Consider the following 18,098-nt stretch of genomic DNA (forward strand, 5'->3'; position numbering starts at 1 on the left):
GTGAGATCATGTGATACCTATCTTTCTCTGACTAGCTTATTTGGCTTAGCATAATAATCTTTAGGTACCTCCATGTTGTCTCAAAGTGTAATAGATCCTTCTTTTATTACAGTTGTATAGTATTCCATTGTGTAAATGTACCGTAGATTTTTTTATCTGTTCTTCTACTGATGGGCACTTGAGCTATTTCCAGGTCTTAGGTATTGTACATAACACTGCTATGAACATAGCGGTGTATGTATTCTTTCTGATTGGTGTTTCAGGCTTCTTAGGTTATATTCCTAGAAGTCGGATCACTGGGTCAAATGACAGTTCTAATTTTTACTTTTCGAGGAAACTCCACATTGTTTTCCATACTAGTTGTACCAGTCTGCATTCCCACCAACAGTGTACTAGGGTTCCTTTTTTTCCACGTCCTCGCCAGCACTTGTTTGTTGATTTATTGATGATATAAACTTCTGCACAGCAAAAGAAGCTAGCATCAAAATAAAAAGGGGACCCACTGTATGGGAGAACATATTTGCCAATGATACATCTGATAAGGGGTTAATTTCAAAAATATATAAAGTACTCATACAACTCAACAAAAGAAAAACAAGCAATCCAATTAAAAAATGGGCCTGGTTGGAGTGACTCAGTGATTGAGCATCAGTCTGTGAATAGGAGGTCATGCTTCAATTCCTGGTCAGGGCACATGCCCAAGTTGTGGGCTTGATCCCCAGTGTGGAGCGTGCAGAAGGCAGCTGATCAGTGATTCTCTCTCATCATTGATGTTTCTATCTCTCCCTCTCCCTTCCTCTCTGAAATTAATAAAATATTTTTAAAGTTTTTAATATTCATTTTAATGATGTCTTTTAAAATGTCCTTAGTAAGTATTTATAGTTTTCACCAAATAGGTCTTATATGTTTCTTGTTGGGTTTATCTACTCCTTTGCTTTTGATGGTTTTGTTGCTAATATAAATGACATATTTTTTCCTTTACATTTTCCAAGTTGTTTATTGCTCTCTATGTAAAAGCTATGGGTTTATTTTCTTTATTAAATGGCCAAGTTACTGACTCATATTTTTGGACTTATCAGAGTAGAATTCAACTGTTTTCTATGTACAACCTTTTTAAAGGGCAAACTAGGTGCATTTACCTTTGTTATTCTTTTTAAAAGTTGGAAGGAAAGTATTTTACTCTGGCAGAGGGAGATTTCTAAATGGATTCAAAGAGAATTTTTATACTGAAGTGTTAAATTCTAAATTGCTTTTAATCTTTTTAAAGTTACGTGTTGTATCACAAGATGTGAAATTGAGCCTTCATGAATTGGATGAACTTTATATCATCTTTAAGGTACTGTTCTTCTTTAAATGAAAAATAATATTCTTGTAATATACTTTTTTTTAATCACAACTACTCTTAAATATTTTTATCTTTATTTTAGTAGGCATGCTTAAAAGGATAAAGGTTATAAAATTACTTTTGCTGATTTAATGACTTGCCTTTTTTATTTGTTTTTAATAGAAAGAGCTGTTTTTTTCTTATTATTGGTGTTTGAGTTGTCCAGTACTGAAGCACCATGACCCCAGTTTGCCATATTTGGAACAGTATCAGATTGACTGCCAGCAGTTCCGAGTGTTATATCACTTGTTGAGTCCCTGGGCTCCTTCTGCAAACAGAGACTCACTAGCTTTATGGACATTCCGATTGTTGGATGAAAACTCTGACTGCCTTATCAACTTCAAAGAATTCTCTTCTGCAATTGGTAAGATAATGTCGAATAATTTTCTGTTTTCAAGCAAAAAATAAAGGGACCCCCCAAAATATTTGTACTACTTATTACTGCCAATTTAGTCAGATTTTTAAAATATATTTTTTACTGATTTCAGAGAAGAAGGGAGAGGGAGAGAGAGATAGAAACATCAATGATGAGAGAGACACATTGATCGGCTGCCTCCTGCACCGCCCCACACTGGGGATCAGGCCCGCAACCCAAGCATGTGCCCTGACCAGGAATCGAGCCATGACCTCCTGGTTCATAGGTCAGTGTTCAACCACTAACCTACACTAGCTGGGCTTTAGTCAGATTTTTATCAGCCGGAGTTACATTGTCTCCAGCTTTAGCAATAACTGGACTTTTTTTCTGTGTTTCTTGCTAAGTCTGAGTATATTGGTCTTATTTTGCCCCTACCCTTCCAAAACAAATTGTTAGATATGGATGTTTTAACATTTAACATGAAGAGAACTTTCTTCTTCAGTAAAAATCCAACCACATAGCTAAGGAAAGTAGTAGAGAAACATCCAACAAACGTACCTAGAGATAGGCCACCAGTTTTATCAGTCCTTTCTTTTACAACACTCCAGCATGCTTTCTTGTCAGGGATTGTCCCTTGAAGAATTTTCTCCTCAAATGAGGCATAGGCCCCATGGAAAAGAAAAAAGAAATTTGGGGGAAGGGAGATCAGCAGAAGAGCATTTTATCCCTAGATAAAAGGGGATTTTGCTTACACATCAGAAGGAGAGGATCTAGCTGACTGGGTGTTTATTTAACTGTTAGCTTAAGTAATAGAAGGTTTCTGAATTTTAATTCTTGACTAATATCTGTATCTTAATCTGTATTGCTGGAATTGATTAAATGTCCTTTGGATATGTGACTATTTGCAATTAAATTTTATTGAACAGACATAATGTACAATGGAAGTTTTACCGAGAAGCTTAAACTACTTTTTAAGCTGCATATTCCTCCAGGTAAGAGTTTAACAGTCTTTAATGATGTTTAACAATTGACTCCCTTTTAACAACTATAATTACAGATATAATTCCATTTTAACAAATAACAGTATTCAGTATATAAAGGTTATTCCTTTATTATGGCCCATGGATAATACTACCAGTATTTTTGCTGCTATATAAATACAGTGAAATCTATGGAAGATAATCTGTATAACATAGAGGTTCACAAATTTCCCTCCTGTTAGTGGCCTATCAATTTAATGATCGTTTGTATATAAGAACTACCTATCATTTGAATATTGGTGTAAAGTTGAATTTTTATTGTTGTTGTCATTAGAGAGTAGAATTTAACTTTAAACAAACTGCCAAACTTGTGAAATGGTACAAATTATTCAGAAAAAATGAGACCAGGGCAGTGATAATGAACATTTGGAAAAGAAAACAAAGTAAAAGCTACCATTTATTGAGTGAGCACTTGCTTTGTCAAGGCATTTATCTTACATGCATTCTTATATTTAATTCTCACAATATTCCTGAAAGGTGGTATTATACTTCTGATTTTGACAATAAGGAGACTAAGGGTCAGAAATATTAAATTACTTGCCAAAGATCACACGGCTGAGATTCAAACGGAGGTCTGACTCCAGAGCTCATGTTTCTGTCTATTCTACCATACTGCCTCCATGTTACTACACCATTCCAGTTTACTTAAGTGTTTCCCACTAACCTTAAGAGGCTGACTTTTCCAGGCCTGATCCATATTTTGGGAAAACAGTTTTAGGCTTTCAACTAAAGGAACATTACAAAAGTACCTTTTAACTTAGGTAATTCACAAAAACAAATAGCACTGTCTAAAGCTACACTCGGGAACTCCTTTAGTCTTCCCAGGATAGCCAGGAACCATGCTTTTACCAAACCAAGAATCTAAAAGCCATCTTTAAATCTTTACACACTCAGATCACAAACACAGCATTAAAAACAAAAGACAAAACACCAAATAGTTTAATTATGAAGAACTTTCATTACTAAGTCAAGTTGCCATTAAAATGTCTAATATTATCATGTAATAAATATGCTTTTAGTAGGAGGATCAAAAATAGAAAGAACATTACATATCTGTCAGAGCACTGAACTTCATGTTTTCCTTATTTTTGAAGATATTTTTAAATAATTGAGGTCACATTTTCAGAGATTTCCTGCGGGGGCCTGATGCGGCGGGGGCCAGACATGGCGGGGATCTCCCTTTTCTGCGTCCCGCACAGAAAGAGAGATGAACAAACAGTTTCTAAGGGGAGGTGGCCAGGGATTGAGAAATATTTAGAAATAAAGAGAGGAGACACAGAGATAGATTTGAAAGCTGGGGCTGGGTGGATCTTTCTGTGCCTGGCTGAGGCCACAGAACAGATCCAGACTGCAAAGCTGAGGCTTTATTTATAATCAGGGACAAACAAGGCAATTGACAATGTTCTTATAAGTTTCACTTGTTTTGGCAGCACTTGCTGCCCCTCCCACAGCCCATTAGCAACCCAGGAAAGATCTAGGGATCAGTTACAGGATCAAGCTTAATTATGCTTAGAGGACTGTGCCCTTCCAAGCTTGGGAGTTGTTTGTGACTTTGCCAGCAGGTCAGTCCGAGGCTTAACCCTATAACCGCTTCCTACAATTTCCAAATGCTAGATTTTCTTATTTCAACTTTTAATGGCTCTCAGAAAACTATAAATAAGTAAGTAGGAGGAATAATAGAACTCAAAGTGATCAAGTATTTCCTGTTACTTGCTACACAATAGAGTAGTACTACTTCCACATTTCTTCATATGTCTTTTACAGAAACCCTTTACTTACTAAATCTCTGCCCCCAGATTTACTTGAGCTGTTAAAGGACCTGTTTCTATTCCTCATTGTTAGTAAATTTGATCTGGGTAATCTGTTTTCAGCTTATACTGAAGTGAAATTGAAGGACCCTTCAAAGGGAGATGAACTTTCCGAGGAAGAATTACTTTATTTCAGTCAGCTCCATGGTAAATATCTGTTCAAAAATGTATCTGTTTGATAATTACTCACTCAATTAGTGATCTTTCTGGCTTTAATATTCTTTACCCAGCTACCACTAGTAAAATTTGGGTAATTATACCTTATGATTCTTTTGTGCTACCCCAGCACTTAGCACAATGCTAAGTGCATGGTAAGTACTCCATAAATATTTGACTGACTAAACTGCATTTTGGTTTTGATGCATGGAATTTCTTATTTACTGGAGAATTAGAAAGAAAATGCAGTTTGTTCCCACTTACGTTGCAGAAATTTCTAAAATATATCAGATCATTTCCATGCCTTGTTAAAAATACAATGAAGGCAATAGAATCTTTGATTATTGAAGGTCATAGCTATTATTCAAACAGTAAATACTTATTATAAATCATTGTAGGTTTAGGAGACAGGGGTGAGTCTGTCTCCAAGACATAATTTGAAAGGATTATGAGCTTCTTTTGTGTCCTTTGCTTCTTTTTCATAAATATGAATGTCTTGTAGAGGAATATGTCTGATTAATGTATGTTTACTGCATGTTAGTGTTTGAACATAAAGTTTGATGAGACATAATAAATCATCTAGTCAGTCCCTTAATTACATAGATAAGGGCACTGAGGTCCAGAAAGAAGTGGTGACTTCTGCAAGATTTCACAATGAGTCATTGCCACAATCAGGACAAGCCCGGTCTTTTTAACTTCCAGTATGTTTTATTTCATAATAAAAGAAATAATATTTAATTTGAGCAAAGTAAAAAAGAAGAAAATACCAACCAGAAATAAATACTTAATATTTGTTATACTTCCTCCTAGGTATTTTTCATATGGATTTCCCCCTAGTGTTCTTTTTACTATAAAAGTTTTTGAATACTTTCTCTTATTTATTTTTTTTTAAATCCTCTCCCAAGGACATGCTTAGAGAAAGGAGGAGAGAGAGAGAAAGAGAAAAAAAATATTGATCAGTTGCCTTCTATATGCTCCCCAACTGAGGATCAAACTCACAACTCAGGTATGTGCCCTGATCAGGAATCGAACCTGCAACCTTTTGGTGCATGGGACAAAGTTCAACCAACTGAGCCATTCCAGCTGGGCTTGAATACTTTGTCTTCTAATGATAGGAGGCCAGGTCAGCTAAAATTGGTTTGCTGAATTGAAGAAAATAATGTGTTTAAAAGTCTTAATATAAAATATTATTTTACAAAAGCTATTTGTTAAATAGTTTACAAATTGCAATTGTCCTCTTTTCTTTTAGTTTCCAAGCCTTCAAGTGGGAAGGAAGCAGTATCAGTAAAAAACAGCCCTGAAAAAGGTACTATGATCTAAGAATATAATTTAAATTATTGGGGGTTTTTAAGCAAAGGGGAAAGGCAGATTCCCCTTTTTTATGTGACATTTTAATTTGACTTAATGTTTTTTAATTTTTTAATTATAGTTGATGTACAATATTATGTTAGTTTCAGGCATACAACCCTGTGGTTACATATTTATATAACTTATGAAATGATCACCCCCTTAAGTACCCATCTTACACCATACATATTTTTTACAGTATTATTGACTATATATCCTATGCTGTACTCGACATCCCCATGACTATTCTGTAACTACCAATTTGTATTTCTTAATCCCTTCACCTTTTTCACCCAGTCCCCCAACCCACTAGCAATCATCAGTGTTTTCTCTGTGTCTGTTTCTATTTTATTTGTTTATTTCTTTTGCTCTTTAGATTCAATATATAAGTGAAATCATATGGTATTTCTCTTTCTCTGTCTGACTTATTTCATTTAGCACAATACCCCTAGACCTATCCATGTTGTTGCAGATGGCACGATTTCATTCTTTTTTATGGCTGAGTCATATTCCCTTGTATATATGTACCACTTCTTTGTTATCCATTCATCTACTGATGGACAATTAGATTGCTTCCATATCTTAGTTATTGTAAATAATGCTGCAATACACATAGGGATGCATATGTCTTTTTAATTTAGTGATTTGGATTTTTTTTAATAAATACCCAAAAGTGGAATTGCTTGGTCTTTCCTTATCTCTTGTTACAGCCTTTGTTTTAACGACCATTTTGTCTGGTATAAGTCTTCCTACCCCAGTTTTTTTTGTTTGTTTTTTTACATTTTCATGAAGTGCCTTTTTTCCATCCCTTTACTTTCATGTGTGTGTTTACACCTGAAGTGAGTCTCTTATGGACAGCATATGTAAGGGTCATTTTGTCACTTATTCAGCCATCATATGTTTTTAGATTAAAGCATATAATCCATTTGCATTTAAAGTAATTATTTATACGTATTTGTTGCCAATTATTATTCATACTTTTGTAACAGCTTTGCTGGACAGAATAGTCTTGGTTGTAGGTCCTTGCTTTTCATCACTTTAAATGTTTTGTGCCAGTCCCTTCTGGCCTAAAATGTTTCTCTTGATAAATCAGTGGACAGACTTATGGGAGCAACCTTGTAGGTAACTAACTGATTTTCTCTTGATGCTTTTAAGATTCTTTGTTTTTAACTTTTCCCATTTTAATTATATGTCTTGGTGTGGCTCTCTTTGTATTCATCTTGTTTGGGACTTTCTGGGCTTCCTGCACTTGTATGTCTTTTTTCTTCACCAGGTTAGGGAAGTTTTCTGTCATTATTTCTTTAGATAGGTTCTACATTCCTTGCTCTCTCTTTTCTCCTTTTGGTACATCTATGATGCAGATGTTGTTATGCTTTGTGTTATCCCAGAGGTTTCTTAAACTATCCTAATATTTTTTTTAATTCCTTTTTTTTTTCAGTGCTCTGGTTAGGTGTTTAATGCTACCTTGTCTTCCAAATTGCTGATTCAATCCTCTGATTCATCTAGCCTGCTGTTGATTCCTTCTCATGTATTCTTCATTTGAAATATTATATTCCTCATTTCTGACTGTTTTTAATGGTAATTATGTCCTTTTTATGTTTACTGTCTCTTTTCATTCTCCCCCACTTCATCCATTTTTGCATAAGTTCATTGGTCATCTTCATAACCATTTTTTTTAACTCTTTATCTGGTATATTGCTTGCCTCCATTTTATTTAGTTCTTTTTTCTGCATATTTATCTTGTTCTTTCATATGGGACATGTTTCTTTGTCTCCTTATTTTTGCTGTCTCTCTGTAATTGTTTCTGTGTATTAGGTAGATCTTCTATGTCTCCCAGTCTTGATATGGTGTCCTTATGTAGTAGGTATCTTAAGGGGCTTAGTGGAGCTGTCTCCCTAATCACTTAAGCTAGGTGCTCTGGAAATGTCCCTTGTGTGGTTGATGTGAAGCCTCCTGTTGTAGTTGAGTCTTAATTTCTCTCGATCCACCTGTGGGTTGGGTTGGCCCTTGGGCTGACTGACTATGAAGATCAACTTGAACTGCTGTTGTATGACCCCATCAAGTGGAATTCGACCCAGCAGAGTCTGGTGCCTGCCAAGATCTCCCTTTGGGTGTGCCAATTGTGGAGGTAGTTGAATTGTGCTCTGATATAGTCTTAATACTGCCACAGGATGTGTTGGTTCTGGGACCTCTTCTGAGGGAATTTGGTGCAGGTCAATGTCAGGCACTGCCTGTGCCCAGCCCTGGGCTACCTGTTTGGAACTACAGAGCAATCCACAGTTTTTGGCTGCCTCTGCTGGGCCTGAGTGCACATGGGAGGGGCCACACTGTACACCAAACCTGGCTTCCACCAGCACAAAGGTCATGGGCAGATCAACAAAAGGTCCAAAGCACCCCAATTTCTACCTTTGCTTGCCAGCTGCCTATTAGGCTCAGTCACTGAAAAAGCCTTTGGTGGCACACTAGAATGCTAGTTGCATGAGGCATATTCTCAGTGAGTCACCAGGTAGGGGCAAGTGGTGTTCACCAGGTTTATACAAATTCAAACTTAGTGCCAGTGCTGGGTCTGAGGCCACTCAGCAAATGTCTCAGGGTACACCAAGGCCATGTGCCATCTAACAATAGCTTGCAGATATTTGTGGTAGAGCAGGGTCTCAGGGAGTCATCAAGGGGAGGCCAGCAGAGGCAGAGTTTATCAGGCCCAAACAGACCAAGATTTGACTCTGTGAAGGGAAGGTTGTGCAATGGTCAGGTATGTGAGGGAAAAATGATCCCCTTCCTAGAGCCACACAACTCAGTCTTTGATTTTGCTTTGACCTTTTGGAGAGCCCAAGCTTGGTAGGGCAGGGCCACCTGGGGGTAGGGAGGGTGAGGCTTGTGGATGTCCCATGGGGGAAGGGTGGTGTCAATTAGGCTCTGGAAAGTGTGAATGGCCTCTGCTCCAGAGACACACAACTCACACTCTGGGACACCATAAGTCTGCCTGGACCTCAATATCTTGGGCCTAGGCAGCTGACTCTTCCACAGGGCAATAGGGAGTTCCCTCAGGCTGATGCCATAAAAAATGGAGTGTTCCACCCAAGAAAGATGGCATCTGTGGTATGAGAGAATGATTCAGCACAGCGATCCTGGTGGCACTCCCTTTAGCTCTCTCTCCAGAGCCACAAACCCCAGTTTAGTCTCACACAATGTAGTCTGCTCTACTCTCCCTACACTGGAGCCCAGGGTTAGTAGCTATAAACGAGATTTTGTGCACTGGCCCTTTAAGAGGGTGTCTGTGTCTAGTGGACTCCTGTCTCTCCCTGGTGGACAGAATCCCCTCTGATTTTCAAAGCCTGGTGTCATGTGACTTCCTCTTCTAGGCTCTGGTGCTCTGGGCTGAGGAGCCCCACATGGGATTGAGACCCCACACTCCTCAGGGGGAACCTTTGCAGCTGAGATATCCTCTGGATTCTCAGCCACCACCCATAGGTGCAGGGCCAGCCCTTTTCACATCCCTGTCCTTCCTACCAGTCTCAATGTGGTTTCTTCTGTAAATCCTTGGTTTTAAGACTTATGTTCAGCTAGTCTTCTGTTGGTTACTCAGGATGATTTTTCTATAATTGACTTGTAATTCCAGTTTGGACTTGGGAGGAAGTGAGTGTAACTTCCATCTACTCCACCTCTGTCTTGGGTCCTTGTACCATAATTTATTTTAATAACTAGCCCAATATTGATGGATATTTAGGTTGTAAATTCTGCTGTAATAGACATTTTATTATTATATTTTAACATACTTTTCACATATTTCTTTAGGATAGGACAAGTTCATATTGGTATGAAAATACTAGGTCTCAAGTAATAGGCACATTTAATATTTTGATAATTATTAATAAAGTCACATTAATATCATCTTTTTTTAAACTGATTTTTTTTTGATTAAGATATTACCTATGTGTCCATATCTCCCATTGCCCCCCACCCCACTCCCGTACATGCCCTCACCCCCCTGGTGTCTGTGTCCATTGGTTAGTCTTATATGCATGCATACAAGTCTTTTGGTTGACCTCCCCCCTTACCCCCACCCTCCCCTACCTTCCTTCTGAGGTTTGAGCATCTGATCAATGCTTCTCTGTCTCTGAATCTGTTTTTGTTCATCAGTTTATGTTGTTCATTATAATCTACAAATGAGTGAGATCATGTGATATTTATCTTTTTCTGACTGACTTATTTCACTTAGCATAATGCTCTCCAGCTCCATCCATGCTGTTGCAAATGGTAGGAGTTCCTTCTTTTTTACAGCAGCATAATTAAACTCTTCAAATGAATGAATAAATAAGTTGTGTTTTGAATTTTTCAAAAAGAGCCACCATAGACCAATTAATATTTGCATATTAAGAACATCATATAGAAGGTATTTTAAACTTCATAGTATGCATGAAAATATCTACATGAAATTTACATCAAGCCAGGGTATACTGTTTAATATAAAATGCATCCTTCTCAATTTTGCTTTAAATATTCCCTAGTCCCCAAAATAAAAGTTTCAGTTTAATGGAAATGGAGAAGTGTCCTGAGAACCACTAGGTGAAATAAAAGTTTAATTCAGGTGATTTCCTGGATTAAAGAAAAAGGTAGAATCTTATAACTCAGTGAAATATCTTTCGATGATAATAATTTTTTTTGAGATTTGAGAAAATGTAGTAGGCTGTTTATTATGAAAATGGTTTTATTCTCCTCATTCAGGCAAAGGAAAAGTTGATATTCAAGCATATCTTAGTCAATGGCAAGATGAGCTTTGCAAAAAAGAAGAAAACATTAAGGATTTACCAAGAATGAAACAGGTATAGTGCTTTCAAAGAAAAAATTCTAGGTTTTTTATGATATTTTTATGAATGTGGGTATATCCAACTCTAAAGTAGCTAACATGCTATTACAAAAATATTTAAATATTTAAATAGCTTAGTATTTCTCAGTGGACGTGGTAATATGATAGTTGAATTAAGTACTTTTAGAAAATGAATCAATGAGCCCTAGCTGGTTTGGCTCAGTGGATAGAGCATCGGCCTGGGGACTGAAGAGTCCCGGTTTCGATTCCGGTCAAGGGCATGTACCTTGGTTGCGGGCACATCCCCAGTAGGGGGTGTGCAGGAGGCAGACCTCTGTAAAAAATCAATAAAATATATTTTTAAAAAAAAGAAAAAAGAAAATGAATCAATGAGATGTATTTATTCTAAAATTCTTAGAAACCGTACTATAGAGTTAGGAAAAAAGAGAAATGAACTTAAAAGTTTGGAACAACGTGTGTGTGTGTATAATTGGGGTAAATATTTTTATTTATTTTTAGAGAGAGAGGAAGGGAGAAAGAGAGAGAAGCATCGACATGAGAGCTGAGAACAAAACATCAATTGGCTGCCTCCTGCACATCCCCTACTAGGGAATCAAACCAGTAACCTTTTTGTGCATGGGATGAAATATTGCCCAACCAACTGAGCTACACTGGGTGGAACAATATATTTTTATGAAGTACATCCTTTGTATTTGCTCTTTATTTACAGATAAACTTTTCTGGTAGAATTGACTTATAGGACTCTTGTGTTGGAATCTTTTTTTTTAATTGACAGATATCTTTTGAGAATATCTATGATTATCTAGAGACAATTAATCAAACAAACCAGTTGATTTCTCCACTTGAGTCCCACTTCAGCCTTTAAAGAGAAACATGTCCAATTGGGCTCCTTAGACTTACCTTGTACTACTAGATAGGTCCCAAAACATTTTTCCCTAAATTTAAGTCATCCTAGTTGAGCTGCTCACTCTAGCCATTTGAGTAGATCAAGGGTACTTCATCTTAATCCTTTTATTTAGATTTATTAATGAATGTATTATTTACATGTAGGGAAATATGAGACTTTGCCTAATTAAAAGTAATATATTGCTATTGGGCAACAAATGGAGATGATTTAAATGGAATTTTTCTATTGTTGATATACATCTTTCTAGAACCAAGATTTACTTGGGGGATTAATCATCAGTTCTTTTACTTCTTTGGTGAATGTTATATGGTACAAATTCTAAATAGGTGACTATTTACTTATATGTTTTCTTTATATTTGCCAAATCTAATGTCAAATGTGGTATTTCTAACTTGTGTTTTCTAGTCACAATTTATTCAGTTTTCAAAGACCCTTTATAACTTATTTCATGGGGACCCTGAAGAAGAGTTGTTATATCAAGCCATTGCTGTAGTAACCAGCCTTTTGCTCAGAATGGAAGAAGTTGGAAGGACACTTCATAGCCCTACATCATCAGCCAAAGGATTCTCTGGTATAGTTTGTGCTTCTGGAGGATCCAGTGAGGGGAAAACAGAGAGCCCCTTGGAGAAAGATCCCTCCTTGCTCAGGGAAGAGCCTCAGTGGTCATTTGCATTTGAACAGATTCTTGCTTCTTTGTTGAATGAACCAGCAGTGGTGAGGTTTTTTGAGAAACCCATAGATGTAAAAGCCAAACTAGAGCATGCAAAAACCTCTCAGTTAAGTTCTAGAAACAAGATGTAAATCTCTTAACAGGAATTGACTATCAGACAAATTTACTAAGATTCCTGTAGTTGTCAGCTTGATTCCTGGGAGTAGAGATCAGGGATTTATTATGTTACCAAATGTTTGAATGTTTGAAAAAGATATTTGAAACACAATCATTCCTTTGTGGTAGTCTCTAATTTTTATATTCTCCAATACAAATGTAATTTTAAAAAATTTTATTTTTCAATTAAAGTTTACATTCAATATTATTTTGTATTAGTTTTAGGTGTATAGCATAGTGGTTAGACAATCATAGACTGTACACAGTGATCCCCCTGATATTTCCAGTACCTTCCTAGTACCATATATAGTTATTATATTATCGACTGTATTTCCTATACTGTACTTTACATCCTTGTGACTACTTTATAACTACCAATTTGTACTTCTTAATACCTTCACCTTTACAAGATACACAGTATCAGGGGAGTGTGTTAAATGATACCACCAGAGGGCGCCAATGTAACACTTTTGGTAAATAAATTACTAGTTTGTGCTGCTATTTCCATATGAATAATTGATAATTTTGAAAATGTGGTGTTAATGTTTGAGTATTAGTGATGATATGTTATACTGATGAGTGCTACTTTCTAAATTGGCACAGTCCTATTACAATGCTTTAGAAAACCAGGCTCTTAGATTTATAGCCTTAATTATAAGATTACTGTATGGGGGCTCTTTTTCAAGTTATCTAACTGAAATGATATTAACTTTTAAAAGTTAATCTAATCTTGTCTTCTAATAATAAATGTTTTATTTTAGTAACTTCCTAATTCTTCCTACCTGAGCAGTTCAGAAGCTGCTGACTCATACTTCTGTGTTATTGATAAAAATATATCAAGAACTCAAAATTCTGGGCTAGTATAAAGAAATATAATACTGGATTTGGATCTAAGCTGGATAAAGCCAGCTTTTTCAGAAGGGTTAAGAAAAAGTTCAATTTTAACTGTTTCTCATTAAACTGAAAAATTACTTGAAATTCTTCTGAGCACTGCTTTTTGTGGCATTTGTCTCAGAATAGCTTGTGACTGCTTTGATTCTAGCTTTAAATTTTGGATTTTCACCAGTCATGTTTTAAGTTACATTAGATAGACTGTATTAGTCTGGCAAGTTCATAAAGTATATTAGTGTGTATGGCTGTTAAGATAATGTATAGAATTGCTGGTATTTACCTAAAAAGTTTTTACTGTATGATTGAGATGTAAATTTCTATATACTTTATGCTGCTTATGTATCAGTCATTACAGTGAAGGTCCATGTTTAAATAATGGGCTTAATTAGCACTTTAAAGAAAAAATAAGCAAACTACTTCTGATAGGAGCAATTTATTAATCATTTGACTTCAGAATTGTGGGGAGAAATCTTCCACTGAGTTTCTTTCTTCACAAAAGACTTTGGTTTTAAGCCCTTTGACTTTTAGATTTGAAATAGTGAAAGGATAGACATCCTTTAGACTCCGGTGACCCAAGAAGTCTTCTTTTGTGAAAAAAATTAGTATAGTCAGCCTTTGACAAGGATCCACAGTGAATAAGGTGTAACACAGAGGGCTTTGTCACCATAGAATATATTATTTTCAGAAAGACTCACAAATTTTTAAGTGAACCCTTTGAAAATTTCATAAATTGGACTTAATCAAACACTTAATAGTAGTGTCTTTAAAATGATTTGGTCAATCATTTCCTTATCTTTGCAAGGAAATTACCATTTAAAGAGATAGTTGGTAAATAGCATCTATGCCTTTACTCAGAAATGATTTGCTGAAACATGTTCATATTTTAGAGTTTAGTTAATAGTTTATATGTAAACTGTCACACATTTGCTATTATGCAATGATTGATAAATTAAGCTTCAGTAGCTCTAAAAAGACAAAGGCTCTATGCTTATATACAAAGGCACTATTGCACATATTTTGTTGAATATTTTGTCAGTTGTATTTACAAAAAAGATACTTTCTTAAGAGTATATGCTATTAATATTTGATATTTTAAAGTCAGAATATTAAAGATTACCTTATATTGTATTGTAGCCTAGATTAATTAACATTGAATACTTAAAGAAATTTTTTAGTTGCAAAAAGACTATACATGCAAGTGAAAAAGACAACCTTTTCTCAGTCTGTAGGAGAAATAAGCAAAATACATAGTTTTATAGTTGCTACCTTGCTGAATAAATGGGTCTTATGTAGCTGTGTCAAACTGAACCAGAGCATTATACCTTATACATTACATTAAATATGTTATAAAGTGGCTTTTCTTGTCTTATAAAATAAGTGTTATAAATCTATTCTAATAAACATGAAAAGTGGTTTACTTAATGATATTGCTATGTTGTTTGTTACGATATATTTTTATTAACACTAAGTTCAGTTTTCACTTGAGGACTTCCTCCCTGTATTACTTAAGGTTCAGTTGCAGAGAACAGAATTCACTCTTATTAGTGTAGCCAGGCAAAGATTTATTACCAGACATTAAGTGGCTTACATAATTATCAAGAGAACTGATTCTAAATTGAGCTTTGAAGAGCAACTTCCAAAGCTACACCAGAGAACCAGGCCACCAAGGGAGTTGCTAACTCTTCTATGATTAGGAAACTGCTACTTCCTACTGTCATGATGAAAAGCCAACACTACAGCTGCTACTCCAGAACCACACCACCTGCTTTGATTTACACCAGCAAAATAGATGCCAAACCTCTCAGTACCCACCATCTAGTGACTAAATTGCAATAGAACAACCAAACATCTTCACAACCATGTGTACCAGAAGAAATGGCGGAAACATAGCCTTCACCTTCCTTCTGTCATTCAGGTCTCAATGAGTATGCATCTGATTGGCCTGTGTTGCAAAGGAATCTGAGAAATGCCCTTTTAGTTTTTGTAATACGGGATGGCACACTACAAGGCTGGCATAAACATTGGATTCTGTATTTGTTATCTATTGCTACATAACAAATGACCACACACATTTATCATCTTACCATTTCAGTGGGTAAGGCTCTGCTTAGGATCTCACAAAACTGGAACCAAGGTGTCAGCCATGCTGGTTCTCATATAGAGGCTCAACTGGAGAAGAATCCACTTCCAAGCTCACTCAGACTATTGGCAGAATCTATTTCCTTGTGGTTATCTAGAGGTCCCAGCTTTTTGCTAGTAGTCATCTGGAGGCCACCCTCAGTTCCTAGAGGCTTCACTCAGCTCCTAGCAGCTGCCCTCAGCCTCTTCAGGCTGCCCAAAGTTGTTTGCTATGTGGATTTTCCCAAAATGACCACTTCATCAATCCAGCAAGGAGTCTCTAGAGCAAGTCTTGTTAACCAGACAATGCCTTGTATAATGTAACACAATCCCACAGTGGTGACCTCTCATCCCCTTTGCCAAATATTTTTTGGTTAAAGGCAAGTCACAAGTCCCGCTCACTCTCAAGGGGAGAGAATTACACAATGGCATGAACATCAAGAGGCAGGGATCAGAGATGCCACACAGTATTTCAAACGGCTGTACCACTTAACACTCAAATTAATTAGTAGTTCTGGTAGCTCTGCATCTTCACCAACACATGAAAAGGTCTACTTTTTTCATCTTAGCCATTCTGGTGGGTGTATAGTGGTGTCTTGTGGTTTTAATTTGCATATCCCTGATTTTAAAAATATAAACTATTGAGGTATTATTTTTTATTTTTTTATTAGGGTATTACATGTGTACATATCTTCCCATTGCCCCCCCACCCCACTCCCATACATGCCCTCACCCCCCAGTGTCTTGCGTCCATTAGTTATGCGTATATGCATGCATACAAGTCCTTCGGTTGATCTCTTATCTCCCCCACCTCTCCCTAACCTTCCCACTGTAATTTGACAGTCTGTTTGATGCTTTACTGCCTCTGTATCTATCTTTTTGTTCATCAGTTTATAATGTTCCTTATTATCCACAAATGAGTAAGATCATGTGGTATTTTTCTTTCATTGACTGGCTTATTTCACTTAGCATAATGCTCTCCAGTTCCATCTAGGTTGCTGCAAATGGTAAGAATTCCTTCTTTTTTATGGCAGCATAGTATTCCATTGTGTAGATGTACCATAGTTTTCTGATCCAGTCATCTGCTGACGGGCACCTAGGCTGTTTTCAAATCTTAGCTATTGTAAATTGTGCCTGCTATGACCATAGGGGTGCATATATCCTTTCTGGTTGGTGTTTCTAGTTGCTTAGGATATATTCCTAGGAGTGGGATTACTAGGTCAAATAGGAGTTCCATTTTTAATTTTTTGAGGAAACTCCATACTGTTCTCCACAGTGGCTGCACCAGTCTGCATTCCCGCCAGCAGTGCACGAGGGTACCTTTTTCTCCGCATCCTCACCAGCAGTTGTTGTTTGTTGATTTGTTGATGATAGCCATTTTGACAGGTGTGAGATGGTACCGCACTGTCGTTTTGATTTGCATCTCTTGGATAATTAGTGACTTTGAGCATGTTTTCATGTGTCACTTGGCCTTCCTTCTGTCTTCTTTCAAAAAGATTCTATTTACCATATTTTCCAGCATATAAAACGACTGGGCGTATAAGATTTTCCTGGGTTAAAAAGTCATTTTATATGCTGGAAAATATGGTATATTGGACTATATTGATGGGATTAGATATAATGGATTAGATGTATTGGACTACCATATTTTCAGGCGTATAAGACGACTTTTTAATCCAGGAAAATCTTATACGCCCAGTCGTCTTATACGCCGAAAATATGGTAGGTCCGTTGCCCATTTTTTTATTGGGTCATTTATCTTCCTTTTATTAAATTGTATAAGTTGTCTGTAGATGTTGGAGATTAAACCTTTATCAGTGATAACATTTGTAAATATGTTCTCCCATACAGTGGACTTTCTTGTTTTGTTGATGGTTTCTTTTGCTGTGAAAAAGCTTTTTATTTTGATATAGTCCCATTTGTTTATTTTCTCTTTAGCTTCCATTGCCCTAGGAGCAGTATCAGTGAAGAAGTTCTTTCGGCATATGTCTGAGATTTTGCTGCCTGTGGATTCCTCTAGTATTTTTATGGTTTCCCATCTTATGTTTAAGTCCTGTATCCATTTTGAGTTTATATTTGTGTATGGTGTAAGTTGGTGGTCTAGTTTCATTTTTTTGCATGTATCTGTCCAATTTTCCCAACACCATTTGTTGAAGAGACTGTCTTGATTCCATTGTATGTTCATGCCTCCTTTGTCAAATAATAATTGAGCATAGTGGTTTGGGTCGATATCTGGATTCTCTATTCTATTCCATTGGTCTATATGTCTGTTCTTGTGCCAGTACCAGGCTGTTTTGAGAACAGTGGCTTTGTAATACAGCTTGAAATCTGGTATTGAGATCCCACCTACTTTATTCTTCTTTCTCAGGATTGCTGTGGCTGTTCGGGGTCTTTTTTTATTCCAGTTGAATTTTTGGAGAGTTCGTTCTAGGTCTGTG

The 18,098-nt window shown here is 36.4% G+C and overlaps 1 protein-coding gene across 1 annotated transcript in view; it reads left to right on the forward strand.

Moving 5' to 3' along the window:
* Positions 1-12,732, forward strand: part of TBC1D8B (TBC1 domain family member 8B) — a 91,522-nt gene extending 78,790 nt beyond the window's left edge. The window contains exons 15-21 of the mRNA XM_008156327.3: positions 1,268-1,336; positions 1,508-1,748; positions 2,666-2,731; positions 4,651-4,734; positions 5,993-6,049; positions 10,816-10,913; positions 12,231-12,732. Of these exons, the coding sequence (XP_008154549.1) occupies positions 1,268-1,336; positions 1,508-1,748; positions 2,666-2,731; positions 4,651-4,734; positions 5,993-6,049; positions 10,816-10,913; positions 12,231-12,626 (1,011 nt within the window). The 3' untranslated portion in view covers positions 12,627-12,732. The remainder of the gene's footprint in view (positions 1-1,267; positions 1,337-1,507; positions 1,749-2,665; positions 2,732-4,650; positions 4,735-5,992; positions 6,050-10,815; positions 10,914-12,230) is intronic.
* The last annotated feature ends 5,366 nt before the right edge of the window (positions 12,733-18,098 follow it).

The sequence above is a fragment of the Eptesicus fuscus genome, chromosome 1 (genome assembly GCF_027574615.1).
Source record: "Eptesicus fuscus isolate TK198812 chromosome 1, DD_ASM_mEF_20220401, whole genome shotgun sequence".
Lineage (NCBI taxonomy): Eukaryota > Metazoa > Chordata > Mammalia > Chiroptera > Vespertilionidae > Eptesicus > Eptesicus fuscus.